This window comes from Pseudorca crassidens, chromosome 12, assembly GCF_039906515.1.
Source record: "Pseudorca crassidens isolate mPseCra1 chromosome 12, mPseCra1.hap1, whole genome shotgun sequence".
NCBI classification, from domain to species: domain Eukaryota; kingdom Metazoa; phylum Chordata; class Mammalia; order Artiodactyla; family Delphinidae; genus Pseudorca; species Pseudorca crassidens.
The window spans coordinates 45,520,945-45,535,271 of record NC_090307.1 but is presented as its reverse complement, the minus strand read 5'-3'; the positions used below and the strand labels follow the sequence as shown (position 1 = coordinate 45,535,271).

General features: G+C 42.1%; 1 protein-coding gene and 1 long non-coding RNA gene across 2 annotated transcripts in view; one reads left to right on the top strand and one right to left on the bottom strand.

Moving 5' to 3' along the window:
• The window catches only part of LOC137203377 (uncharacterized), a 173,024-nt gene extending 168,736 nt beyond the window's left edge, over positions 1-4,288 (bottom strand). Inside the window, exon 1 of the long non-coding RNA XR_010933066.1 lies at positions 4,150-4,288. This is a non-coding gene — a long non-coding RNA (uncharacterized lncRNA). The remainder of the gene's footprint in view (positions 1-4,149) is intronic.
• DSG2 (desmoglein 2) overlaps positions 1-14,327 on the top strand; it is a 63,216-nt gene that overhangs the window by 11,311 nt on the left and 37,578 nt on the right. The window contains exon 5 of the mRNA XM_067699402.1: positions 4,137-4,848. Within this exon, the coding sequence (XP_067555503.1) occupies positions 4,137-4,848 (712 nt within the window). The remainder of the gene's footprint in view (positions 1-4,136; positions 4,849-14,327) is intronic.

Below are 14,327 nucleotides of genomic sequence, written 5' to 3'. Positions count from 1 at the left end.
TAGAGGCCCCACCCCCCAAATCAGCTAGTGCTGTTCTCTTACTGCCTAAGGCAGAGGCAGCTCTTGGCCCAGCTAACTGGAGAATCCATGAAAATTTCAACATCCTGACACCTAGTGTCTGTGATGTCCCTCTTGCCTTGGCCTCTATGGAAAAAGACCATGATTCCTTCTCCAGGACAAAGGGGAAGGATGATCCTCTTCCATTTCTCCACTCCTAGTGTGATACACTCTCTTCTCAACCTGACCCTGAACTCCTCCAGCTTTGCCTTGTCCATGTCCTTCCTGCCACATTCAACTCCCGAGATACTATATCCCAGACACTTTGACCTCTTAATTATCAGCCAGGCCACTGTGAAACTCTGACTCACACCCACCATCTGCTACCCCTCTCCAGCTCTTGGGCTGCAGTTGGGGGAAAGACAAACACCCACCAACACACGTGCATGTGTGTATGTGCACATGTATGCGTGTGCATCTCACACACACACACGCACACACAATCCCGGACCAACATTTTGTGACCAGATCCACTATTAATCCATCCAGAGTGGATATTTCAAACACCTTCCCCCATAACTCTCCTTTTCCACTTGTAATTAGTTCCTTCCACGTGGGCTTGGTTCAACAAACCTTTTTTTTTTTTTTCCTTAAGGTAAAGTAGCTTTATCTTTTCTTAAAATTCAATTAATTAATTTTTTATACAGCAGGTTATTAGTTATCTATTTTACACATATTAGTGTATATATGTCAATCCCAATCTCCCGATTCATCACCCCACCACCCCACTTCACCCCACTTTCCCCTCTTGGTGTCCGTACGTCTGTGCTCTACATGTGTCTAACAAATCTTTATTGATCATCTAATATGTGCTGGACACGAGGGGCTGGGCCCACTATGAATATGATATGGCCTCTGCTCTTAAAGAAGTAACAATCTTGAGAAAGGAAAACAATCGAAGTAGCAGACAGGAATGAACTAACCATAAACCACCGTGTGACTGCTGCTATGTAGGTTGTGTGAGTCGCTTTGAACACAGCCACAGAGAATGAAAGGAAAGTTAAGTACAATAATTGGAGAGAATGCAAAAAGGAGAATTGAGGATGACTCTCAGGTTCCTGGCTTGGGTGGCCAAGTTGACAAGGCATATGAGGAAGTAGCAAGCTTGAGCTGGAGAGGTATAGAGGGATAGGGAAATCTTTTTTGTCAGTATGCTGCATTTGATATCCTTACAAAAGTATTATGGTAGTTCGATGTCCCTATGAAATGTCCAAATGGTAATGTCCCATGTTAGAAGCTCAGAAGAGAAAACTGATGGATCTGCACAACGGGAGTGGCTACAGAGTCGTGCTAGGTACCAAGTAAGAAGAAAAGATGGAAAGGACTCAAAAGGCATAAACACTTAACAGGTTGGCAGAGAATAAGAAATGTATTGAGAAAGAATAGTCGAAAAGAAAGAAAATTAGGTGACTTTCTGCCTCCTAAATCTACCTGCAAATATGTTCTCATTTCAAGCTACTTGCTGGACTTTTCTCATTGGATATTGCTCTAATATCTCAAATTCAATTTTCACACACACAAAAAAGTCTTTACTTCTGACTTTCCTGTTTGTGTCAACGTTATGAAAAAAAAAATGCTTTTTTCTCAGATAAATCTGAAACCCCTGACTCTTCACCAACAGCCTTTATGCTTTGAGTTACTCTGTCCTGACAGGTTCAATGTCTCCTTCACAACTATTCATCCGTTAAGAATCAGCTCACCACACCACTCCACCCCAACCTCACGGTCCAAAGCATGAGTTAGGTACTCTCTTCCCTACGTTTGCTTTATACCGTGCAAATAGTTCTACCACTGCACTTATAACAGTCTATGTTAGGTATAGCTATACTATTTCATAAGCATCTATTTTTGTTTCTTGGATTACTTATCTTTGTATTGACAGTAAAATGCAAATTAAATATTTGGTGAACAGAGACAAACTAAATGTTGAACAAATGAACAAACGAGTGGAACTAAACCAGAAAACAAACTCCTCCTCTTTTCGCCCTTCTCCCTTGACCTAGATACGTGTCATAGTTTTTCCTGTATCCACATACCCTTTATTTTTTTTGTTTTTTAAATTGAGATATAGTTTATGTACAATATTATACAAGTTACAGGTGTGCCATATAGTGATTCACAATTTTAAAGGTTATGCTCCATTTATAGTTATTATAAAATATTGGCTATATTCCCTGTTTCACATACCCTTTATTAATCAACATTCTATGAGAAAGCTTCTTGACTGTCATAACCAGTTTTTGTTGGTCTTTATGAAAACTTTTTTTTAACATTTTTGTTTTAGATAATACTAAGAGATGATTCTAATAAGCTAATCACCTGTGTGTACATGTGAAACAAAGTATGCTGGGAAACATAACCCAGATAGATATTTTGAATATATCTAGATGTTAAAGCTAATTATTTGCACAAAGTATGTTTTTTTAACTGATGCATTATAAGTATGTGTCTTAAAAGTACATTTACCATAATGTTCAACAACTTAGGGGGAAAAACCTGCAAGTTAAACCTTTCACATCTTGTTAACACTTCAATTTACTTTAAAGCAATCAGCACTTCATTGGGAATGGCATTTGTTCTTGTGCAAAGAGATTTATGAAATAGATTGACTCTCATGCCAGCAGAAAAAAGTCAGGAGCTAGAGAACTAGCTGTGTATGCTGTGACTTCCAACAAGTCCCTTCAACTCACTGAGTCATAAGTTTCAGAAGGAACTAATTCAAGAATGACATACTATGGCATTGGATTGTACACGTATTGACATCTTCTCTCAAAGCCTTACAATAAATGTCTTATAGAGGAATACTTTCCTGAAATTGCCTTTGACAGCCTCCAGGGGAGAGTAAATAATCCAACAGAAATAAAATTTGCATTAGCTTTTCTCATTCTGGAAGCTACAATTATCTTCATTACTAAACAGAGATCAAACTCTAGATAATGAGGCATAAATACGTGCCTATAGGAGTCAGTTGCAAGAGCACTAATTTTAGGTAGGACTTATGTATAGTTTCCAGGGATGATTTGTGAGTGTTTTGGAAAAGCCTGCCTTGTTTAATTTGTAGCTTTCCCAGCAGTGATGGGGAATGAGAATTATCACCAACGGTGCTACCAACCACACCTAACTCAAGAGAAAGGAGTGGAAACTAGAAGACATTCTTCCCTCCTGACTCAGCTACGTAACCAACGTTTATTGAGAGTCCATCATGGTACTCAGCACTGTTCTAGTCACTGGAAACAGTGGGAAACTAAGCAGACACTCCTCCTAGATACTTTGTCCTCAGTTTAGCCACTGATACTTAAGTAACACTATGAGAAAAGTCACTCTGCATTTACTCCCTAAACAGAGGAAAATGTGGTTCTCAGCTCAAAGAGGGAGTGGTCCCTGGCAGCTTAGGAAGAAAGGGACTAAGGCAGAGATGGCCATTGTACTGGATCTGGAAAAGTGGCAAGATTAGAACTGGGGAAAGAAGGGTAGGAGATACTGGGGGAGGGAGAGGAAGGCACTTTTAACTACAAAAGGAACTCTGCTATTTTGGCCAACTCTGATGCCAAATGTCTCGTTCTAGTAGCAAATCAACCGTTTATACTTTTATAGGCTCTTCCAATACTTCATTGTCAATAATTAGCCTTTCTTAGAAGTTTCCTAATCTGTTGCTGATTCTAGAGTTTCTGTTTTTTTCGAGAAGAATCCAACTTAATATTTACACTTGCAAAAATAATAACACCACCACCATTTGTTGAACCCGGATGTGCTAGACACTACAGAACGCATCATACAGATTTTCTGATTTAATCTTCACAACAGTCCTATTTGTTGGATGCCATTAATCCCATTTGACAGATCTGGAAACTGAGGCACAGAGAGGTTGTCCAGGTCACACAGCTAAGTAACTATTGCAGAGAGGATTCTGACCTCTAGTGACACTTTGTGTAAGAGATTCTGTAAATCATATCGAAGCGTGTATGTTTCCCTGAACCCCTCTAGAGTTTTCTGCCAGTCGAAGCTAGTTAACAAGGGGCCGAAGAACTGTCCATTTGGATCATGTGTGATTCTTCTAATAACGGCTTCCCCTGAGCCAGACAAGCGGCATACCTGTGGGAAGCACTGAAGGGGCCAGGGGAAGAGGTGAGAAGCCTTCGCGGAGATAACCACCCGAAATCCTGCTCCAGAACCTTCGCTCCCGGAGAGCGGGCCACACGCACCCGGCCGCGGTTGAGGACGCGGGTCCGGGCGTCACTCGTCTTTCTCCTCCGCGCCACCTGGGCCTCGCGCACAGTTACAAAGCACTGGACCTTCCGGCGGCCTCGGGCGGCCGGGCCGGCTCACTGGCCGCCGCGGGCCTCGGCTGCAGAGCCGGGCCACACTCCGGCAGGAGCGGGGCGGGGAGGGGAGGACGACGGGGCGGGGCCTGCCACTCCAAGTCCCCATGCCGGGGACGTCACGGCTCCAGGTGCGTGTGCGGCGCGGGGCGGAAGTCCACCGTGCGCCTCCCTCCTCCACGCAGGTCCCACCTCAGCGCGAGCAGCTCGGCCGGGCTCCGGGCTCCCGGTTCCGGGCTCCGTTTTCTCGCTGAGGCCACACCTGGAACCGCGCCTTTGGGCAGGCCCGCGCGGCCGCCGCGGGGGAGGGGACCCTCGGGGCGGGGGCGCCGGGGAGGAGCGGGCGCGCCGGGGAGGAGCGGGCGCGCGCGGAGACGCGGGGAGCCGGCGGCGCCGAGTGGTGCTGGCGGCCCGAGACGGAGCCTGCGACGGGATGGCGCTGGGCGCGGCGGGTTCGCTGCTGCTTCTCCTGGTAAGTGCGGGGAGCAGGGGCGCGGAGCCTCGGGCGGGCCTGGGCAGCTGCGGGCGCCCGGCCCGCGCCCCGACCTGCCCGCTTCCGCCGGGCAAGGATCGGCCCGCCCGGCGCTCCCTCTTTGTGCCCCGAGGTGGGAAAGGGCCGAGCAGGCGGCGGCGAGCGCGGACCCTGCGGCTCCGCTGGGAAGGAGCGGGCGTGGGAAGCTGGCTGAAGTTCCGTTTTTCTTACCGCCACGCGCAAGCCCTGGCGCGTTTCTGTATCTGCGATCCGCGGGTGTAGTGAGCCCTGGAGCGGGGACCTTTCCTGGAGGTCGAGAGCTTTGTCCGGAGTCTCCTCAGACGGCAACATGGAGGCGGTGGGAGCAGCGGCCGCGCCTCCTCCCCGGGGCTCCCGCCACTCGAGCGCGGCAGTGACCTGGGGAAACACCTGTATTCCTAGACTGCAGGAAGGGGCCCCAAATAGTTTCTTTAATGTATTTTACAAAGTGTAATTTTTTGGTTAAAGCCACGTTACTTTTGAAATCACCCACATATAGTCTGAACTTAAAGTTCCCAAAGTTGGTGTTTTAAAACAGTCGCCTAGTATTAAAGGTAATGAACATATGTAATAGTTTTAAGAGTTTTTTCATTTTAAAAGATTACACAAAATCGATATGCAGCGCCAGAGTCAAACGGGATTTTCAGAGGTTCTTAAAGGAACTGGCAAACAGTGTTCCATCTCTCGATCTGCATTTCTTATGCCTGGCTTCTACATTCAGATGGATTTTTAAATATGTTTGTTTTGTTTGTTAAAGGAATTGTACATAATTAAGAAATGTATCTGCTTTATAAGGGTTTGCTAGATGGGTTTTGATAAAATGACAGTTATCCTGTTCATATAGGCGTGCATTCACCTTCCAGAGACTTAACACAGGTATGTTCACAGAGATTAGGTACAAAATCATACTGCTTTCTTATATAATGGTGAAAATAAAAACTACAAGTACATTCTCTGTATTGAAAGCGCTAACTTCCGAAAGATTGCCTTCTCTCTATCCCAGAATTACAATGAAAGAGGGAAAATATTTTTTTTTCCTATATCTCACACAGGAAGAAACATGACTAATGAAATCTAGGGATTTCAGTGAACTCTCACTTGCGTGCTATTTAGGACCTGCGGACCTTTGGCACACCAGTTAATTTTCATGCTTTTTATCCATTTCATTTTGCCTAAATCATTGAGGTAATTTTCAATTCAAGTTTATTTTGTTAATAAAACTTTTCAAAGATAATTTGTGGTTTCCTTTTTGGCCTCCAGAGTAGCAAAGCAACTAGTTCCCTCATCATGGTACTTCCAGACTAAGGAGATTACAAAACTAGCATAGCACCTAGCTTAGTTTGAGGGTTAAATATAAAATCCTAGAAAAGAAATTGTCTTTGTTCTCAAGTGATATAACAAGCAGGCCAATTCAAGTACATTTACAGAGAAATAGGTATATAATTTAGGCATAATTTTTACTTTATCAATTCAGTATTTTTACTTTATTGAGCAGCGATTGACTGCTCCTTTGAAAAGTGGTTCTAACTAACTGAATAAGCAAAATTCTTGGACACTTCTTTGTATTTTCTGCAATACTTGCACGATATGTATTTCGAGTATGTTTATTTTTGGTCAAAGAACAGTGGGCATTTTGCGCACTGATGTGTTTGAAGTTGGAAGTAAAGATTTTAGTGAAGAATATTTGAAAGCAGCTATGCTGACAGAAGTACTTCTCCAGGACACAGCTCTTTTACAGAAGGTAATAGAAATTGTAGTGCGTACGGGTCAGAGTTCAGTTGTAGATCACAGGATTCACTCTAGCTAGTTAAAGCAGGAAGATATTTATTTCAGGGCATTGTGTTGATTGCATCCGTGTGGCGAGGACTGAGGAAACACTCCATTTTGAGCTGTCAGTGACTTCAGAGCCATCCATCCAGCAGAGCCTAAGCCCTTAGGGAGCTGCTGCCTCTCCTGTGATCAGGAACCAACACTGCCACTCGGCAGTGTGGAAACGGCCATGATCAGGGTGCTACTGTTGCTGCCAGCTCCGGAACCATGCCACATTTGCTAGGATGCATACCAGCGAAATGTACCAGGACTCTGCATCTTGGTACCCATGAATCTAGTACAGAATCTACTAGATGAACACTAGAACCCAGAGTAAGATAGCTGCAAAAACCCAGCTCCATCCACATCTATCCTTGCCAGCAAGAACAGCAGACACGTAGCTTCTGCTTCACTTCCTTCTTTCACATCTCACGTAGATGCTGGTTGTTGAACCTAAATCACATTCAGAACGTTAGCTGCTGGGAGTCTGATACGTGGTCTCTAGGTTTCCTCTGAAGTTCACGGAGATAAACCAGAAGCGAGATGTTGAGTGGCACCCACATAGCTATCACACAGATAGAGCCAACTCTATCAAAATGGGAAATAGAGGTAATATTGTAAATAAAGTCAGAGAACCCTTCCTCACCAAGAGTTCTTTACCTGGCATTTACTGACTCCCAGATGGTCCATAGATAGAATTCAGAAGGTCCTTAGACATGGCTGGGAATAAATTACATACCTGTTCTCACTAATGTTTAACTGAAATTTAACATTTCTTTAAATTATGTGTAGGAAAGACACTGCAATAGCATAGCAGTACTTGTGACTTTAGACAATAGAATTCACAGATATTTTCACATAATACTATAGGTATCTTAAAATACCATTTTTCTCATCATTAATAGACTTTCTGCTATATTTTATTACTTAATGTGTTGATAATGAAGTACATGACATGACTGCATCACAAATTGGTGTTTTTTAAAAAATTCTGATAACTATTTCAATGTAATTGAGTTCATTCATAATTCGATGTTTTTTATTTTATAAATTTAAAAACATTATTCTGAGAAGAGGTCCACAGGCTTCAACACCCTGCTAAAGAGGGCACTTGAAGAGATTTTCTGGTGGTTGCCTCAGTTTTGCCTTTGACTAATTAAGCTTGTCCTTCAAAATCAAACTACATTTTAAAGATTAAGTGGGAGCAAATTATACTGTGAGCGGTTGTGTCTACTCATATGTTAGTTTGTTAGGGCTGCTATAACGAAGTACCAAAACCTGGGTGGCTTAAAACAGAAATTTATTTTCTCACAGTTCTAGATGCCAGAAGTCTGAAATTAAGGTGTGGGCTGAAACCTACAGGTTTCCTTCCTTGCCTCTTCCTGGGATTGGGTGGTTGACCACCAGTCTCTAGGATTCCTTGCCTTGTCGGTACACACTCTAGTCCTCTGTCTTCACGTGGCATTCTTCCTGTGTCTTCATATCGACTTCCCTCTGTGCATGTCTGAGTCTGTGTCCAGATTTCACTTTTCCATAAAAACACTGGTCCTGTTGGATCAGGGCTCACACTAATAACATCAAACTTGGTTAAATCTGCAAAGACCCTGGTTCCAAGTAAGGTCACATTCGGAGATACTGGGGGTTAGGACTTCAATATATCTTCTTTTGAGAGACACAATTCAGCCCATAACAAGTAGGTTCAACTATCTATAAATTATCAACAACTTTGGAGTTATGCTTAAGGTTCTAATATGCAACTGGATAACAGATTTTAGAATAAACTCAAGTGTAAGTGAGATGGTAAATATTGAAACTTATAAGAATAATCAGTTATATTCAGGGATTTTAGAAATGTATGATTTCACATTTGTTTTTGTTTCTAAAAAATTAATAGGTAATGGGGAAATGGCAACTCTTAACAGAAGTTTCTTTAATTATAAACTTAGCGGAAAGTACTTTACAAAAAGACATGAGCATTAATTTCATTTACATTCTCCCTGATCATTAGAAATACCTGATGAGCTAAATTAAAATCTCAAGGTTAAAGTCCAGAAATGTATATCGATAGAAACGTCCCAGTTAATCTAATAATTAGATAGGTGTGAGAGAATTACCAATCTAAATTTTGCAAAATAGTTTATTCATGAATGAAGCATACAAATATTTATATGGAAAAGAAATTACACACTGAATAGGGGTTCATATTTTTAAAACCGCCAAATTGCAGTAAAAGTCAGAAAGCTTAATTGAAATTATAAATGAGCTTTAGATCAATTTTAGCATTTCTCAATCACAGCTTTTCTTCTGTCTTTCATTGTGCCACAGATTTTAACAGCTGATAACACTTTTCAAACATACAGTCCCCATATGATGCAAGATTGTTTTCTCAGCTAAGTTTATCTTAAAGTTTCAGATGTATACCACATATGACATTGCACTCTTTTTGTTTACTTCTAATTATTTTAAAATTTACTGAGATTTTTATCATATGCAAAGCTTGATGATTAGGGTGAAGGAAGCTGGAACACCAGGATTTGTACCATAGTCTAATGGTAAGATGAATGATGCCCACAAGAAAATAAACTAGGTAGGAACTAACCCCATATGACCACTCTTTAGTGATTCCCTGCTCAATTCTAAACCGTGTGCTAGACATTGGGAGAGCAGTAAAAAGTCAGATGGGTTCTGCCCTCATGGTGCTTACAGTCTAGTAAACAAGTAAATGGCTAAATTCCAAATGGGTGATGGTAAGAAGAGTAATGATAAAAGAACACACAGTGCCATGGAGCCTACAGAAGGAGCTCCAGCACTGAACATCCCAGCTAAGACCTGAGAGTAATTATAAATTAATGAGATGATATGAAGAGAAAGAGGGGGAAGAATGTTCTAGGTAGAGAGAAGAGCATATGCAAAGGCCTGAAGACAAGGATGCATGGTTCCTTGAAAAAACAGAAAGAGTCCATGTAGCTGGAACACAGTATGCAGAGCAGAACGACATGCTGAAAGATGTCTACAGCCTTCTTGACACCAAGGGAAGCCACAGAAGGCTTAATTGACAAGTGAGTGCTTTTAGGGAGGTGTTCAAATCATAAAATGAAAAGATGAATGTTAGTTGAGTAGGTCAGGAAGGGGTGGAGAAAGAAGAGATGGTAGTCGACTGGGTACAATTTTGCCTCATTATTAAAAAAAAAAAAAAAAAACTTCCAGAATTTGGGATGCTGTGATCAAAGACGGCAGAAAAGCCCAGACAGTCCTGTGGAGGGAGGGTGCAGCCTGGCAGGAGGGTTGGTTTGCGAACAAGGGTTCTCAAGAAAATGTCGGGGCCGGGGGTGGGGGTGGGGGGAAGGATGTGAAAGGGGCGTTTTGATTGTCACAAGGTGCAGGATGCTACTGGCATTTAGTACTCCAAATGCAGCGTGGCTAAACCTCCAGCAACGAACAGAACCTTCAAGAAAAAATTGGCCACTCAGGAAGACTTTTCCTATCAGAAATGCCAATAGCTCCCCCGCTGAGAAATGGCGATAGGCAAATAGTGAGAGATTCTAATCAGGGATTCATCCTACTTACCTCTGTCTTTTTAAAATGCAAATATCCTCTCAGTTGATTAAGCCTTGATACATTCATTTATTCAGCAAGTATTATTGAGCACCTACTCTGTGCCAGACACTTTTCTAGGTCTTACCTCAAAATCGCACCTTCATGGGAATTCCTTTCATCAGCCTAGCAGGTGCTGCCTGGCTGAGGGAATGAGAAGGCAGATTTGGGCGGAGACGAGAAGAAAGAGGTCCCATTTCCCCTATTCTAAAATACCTCCATCCCACTACTCTTTCACGTTCCCTACGATACAAACTAAAAATACACAAATAAGTGGCCCATAAACTCCCTCATGTTGGAGATCCACTCTCCTTACACCCCAAAAGTGCTAACTGGGAAATGGGGCAGGGCGCCTAGCCCAATCGTCATTCTTGTTCTAACACTGTGGATCGGCTCTTCTTTCAAATATCTCCTTCCTTTGCTTCCATAGTACTCTGCTGGGGGTCCTTTCACCTCCGGGAGGCTGCGGTGGTTTTCCCATCCGGCACCGGAGGATATGCTGTACTCAGATCACCAGGAGGCCCAGGAGGTACTTGGGGGAGGCAGAGCGTGGCCGGTAACAGCGGTGGCTGAGGGGCGCACCCCTGGGACCGCGCGGTAAGCCCTGCCCCTTGAGCCGCAGCGCCCTACTCTCGAGCCTGCTGCCTCTTCCCTACGCAGAGCGTTTCCTCAGGATTCTAGCTTAACATTTCTACAGTTCGTGCTCTGAGAATGCCTCCTTCTAACTACTCAATCTCTGATCCCTTTCCCTATCCTCCACACGCTGGGCACTGCCAAGCGCTAACGTCGTCCCCATAAAGACTGTTGCCTCCACCCACCCATCCCGGTGCCATTACCCTATTACGGGCCCTCATCACATCTGCTCTGGCTTATTTAACCTTCAAACTGTCTCCTGCCTCTCGCCGTGGAGCACTGCCAAAACAATCTCTCCGAAGCTCTGGGGGCATAGTATCCCTCATCAGAAGCTGATCCTTACAGGATCAGTGAAGATCCTTAGCACAACTTTTTGTCCTTATTTTCTACTCACTACCGACATACGGTCTAGGTGTCAAATTGCACGCCTTCCTGTTCTTTGCCCTCCCTCTGCAAGTTCTGGCCGGTGCGGTCTTTAAAGCAGATCATTTCCTTCCGCCTCCCATCTGCTCCCACACCTAAACCTCTCCGGATTTCTCTAGAAGGAGGTCATTTCTGCCTTTTCTGAGCTCCCCAGAACTGCTTTTGCAACTGCCGTGCACACAGTGAATTTCTTCTACCTCTGTTATAGTAACTTATGTACACTTTATCTCTCCTGCTAAACTTCTTTAGAACAGGATCTATGTACCATTTATCTATACTAGCTCAATGCCTTGGACACAGAAGAATCCTTTAAAAACCTAAAAGCTAATGTATCTTTCTATGTTTGGAAAAAGGTGGAATAATAATCTGGATTTCATTTGTTTAGAAGAAACGTTTAACGCTCAGATAGTGTGGTTGGTAAGTTTTTGTTTGACCTTTAACACATTCGGCAATTAGTAGATGTGCTTTCGCTATATGCCAAACAGCCTTCTAGGTGCTTGTGAGCTGTCCCACTATCATGAAGCCTACAGTGGGGGAAAGGAGAATGTAGGGAAACTAATTTGACATTTTTTGAGTACCCACTGTGTGCCAGTAACTGGATTTACTGAATGTTATTAATGGATGAATCTGGGTAGAACCCAAGTCCCCCGACACCAAATGCCTCTCTGTCAATCCAAAGGCATCACTGTGACCTCCTTTACAAGCAGTTTTCTACAGTTAGTCATACATAAGGCCTGAACTTCTGGAACTAGATAATTGGTTCAGTTTCATTACAAGATAGAATCATCCTAGAAAGGAAAAAAAAGGAGAAGAAATGTAAATTGAAATTTGCCTAATTGCACAGTCCTGCAGAAGTATTCTAAACAACTTTCTAAAACCATTGATTTCTCTCACTGTTCAGTTTTGCCAGTCCACTTATTTGAAGCCAATTGAAAATGCCTGTTTTCCACTTTGGACCTTGGAGTCAATTGTTGGTCAGTTTCTGGTAGTTCCTGCAGTTTGACTTACTGACAGGATAGTGCCATCTAGTGATGAAAAAGGACAATTTGAAGTTCTTGGTTTTCTTAAGCTTCTTGGGGGGGCGGGGGAAGAAATCTGGTTTTCTTCATTCTATTTTTTAGTGTAATTTTCAGAAATATATTGCAGCAAAAGGGTGGAAACAGCCCATCATTTTTGTTTAAGAAATTATGTATTATGTAGATGTATCTGAAAAGATATATTTTACAGATTTGCTTGTATTTTGCCTGATTCCAAAAGCATTTGTAGCAATTATAGAAAACACCAATAAAATGGTAAAGTATTTCAAAAATGATAAATGCTCAGGATCAGTAAATCTTCAGCTAGAAGAAGAGGTATGAACACTGTTTAAAGCAATTTTATTGTAGTTGATTACTACTTGTAAAGTGGAAAATCTTCCTGCGATGGGAATAACTCAGTTGCTGAATTTCCTTATTTGGAATGTATCGTTTCACACATCTCTGTAATTAAGGGCTAATTCTCCAGTCTATGAGTTATGCAGGCTCCCCTTCCCTTTCCTTTGCTACTGTGTGATTTTACACAATTGTTTTCAAAAGTGGGGTCTCAGGACCAGCAGCATCAGCATTACCCGGAAACTTGTTAGAAATACAGATTTTTATACCCCACCCCAGCCCTACTGAATCAGAAACTCAGAAGTCTTGTGTTTCAACAAGATGATTCACGTGCCACTCAAGTTTGAGAACCACTGTTTATTAACATCCCTATTAGAAAATAATTGGGAATTGAAAAAGAAGATTAAATATGAAAAAGCCTACTTTTAGCTATTTATTAGCAACTCTGATTTTTTTTTAATGTTTTAGGGGGCCAAGGAAATTGACTAAATAAAATAATGTTGACTTTTTTGGGTCTTCTGTTTATTTGTCTATGCCAAGTTAAAAATAGGAGCTGTCCATGACTACACAAAAGGCAACTTGAAAGGACAGTTCACAACGTGCTCTAACAACTCAAGTGTAGCACAGCATTGCTAACTCAAGCATTTTAAAATTCTTGGCACCAATAAATGTTTCCAAGGAAAATATCTCCCCCTTTAAAGTTAACGTCAATATGACTCACCCCAAATCATATTTATTACATTAAGATTAGCCCAAACATCTAAAGAGCAGGCAAGAGATTATGATCAATTTATAGAATTTATGATCAATTATAGAATTTTTGTCAGACTTAAAGTATATAATTTTCCTATCTAAAATTCAAATTCAGAGTTGAAAAATTAAAGTTCAAAATATTGCTTTTCTTGGTGGTTGAGTTTTTTTAAACAGCAGCCATGAAAACAAACGTATGTTTAAACTAGCTGTTGAGTGAGGCTGCCCTAGGAATTGTACTTATGTGTGGGTCATTTGTAAGTTGGAGTTTTTTAAGTTGCGAATTTCTAAATATGGTATAATGTTTAGCCATAAAATTAGAAATTTTATAGACCACCTCTCCTCCTTCAAAAAAAAAAAGACCAGAGGAAAATAGTATGATAGGTGAAATTCTAACATAAGTCTAACATCAGGTTTATCAGACCTTCTTGTGGATACAGAGTCTACTGAGGACCAGTTCTGTCTATACAATTAGAAAATTCAGGATATGTAATCAGAGGAAATAAACAAGTGGCATCCATGACCTTTATTTTATCTCATTTTATTTCCTTTAAATTATTTTAGCCAAAGCTGGAAACCCTTTAAGAATGGGTTGGGTGTAAGCCAGGGACCTTAAGAGCAATTTCTGATTCTGCATTCTGTACAATGAAATGGAGAAACAGAATTTGAAAACATTCTGCGTGGTTGGAAGGGTGGGTAGGAAAGGGAAGTAACAGGCTTTTCTGTGATTGTCGGGGGTGGGCATGAGGTTGAAGAGCAGCAGCGGGCATGTGTTAGGTCACCTCTATTTGGGTACCGAAGATCATCCGTTGACCGCCCTGCTAAAGTAGGCTAAAGTTCTTTCTGGCTGAATGGAAACAA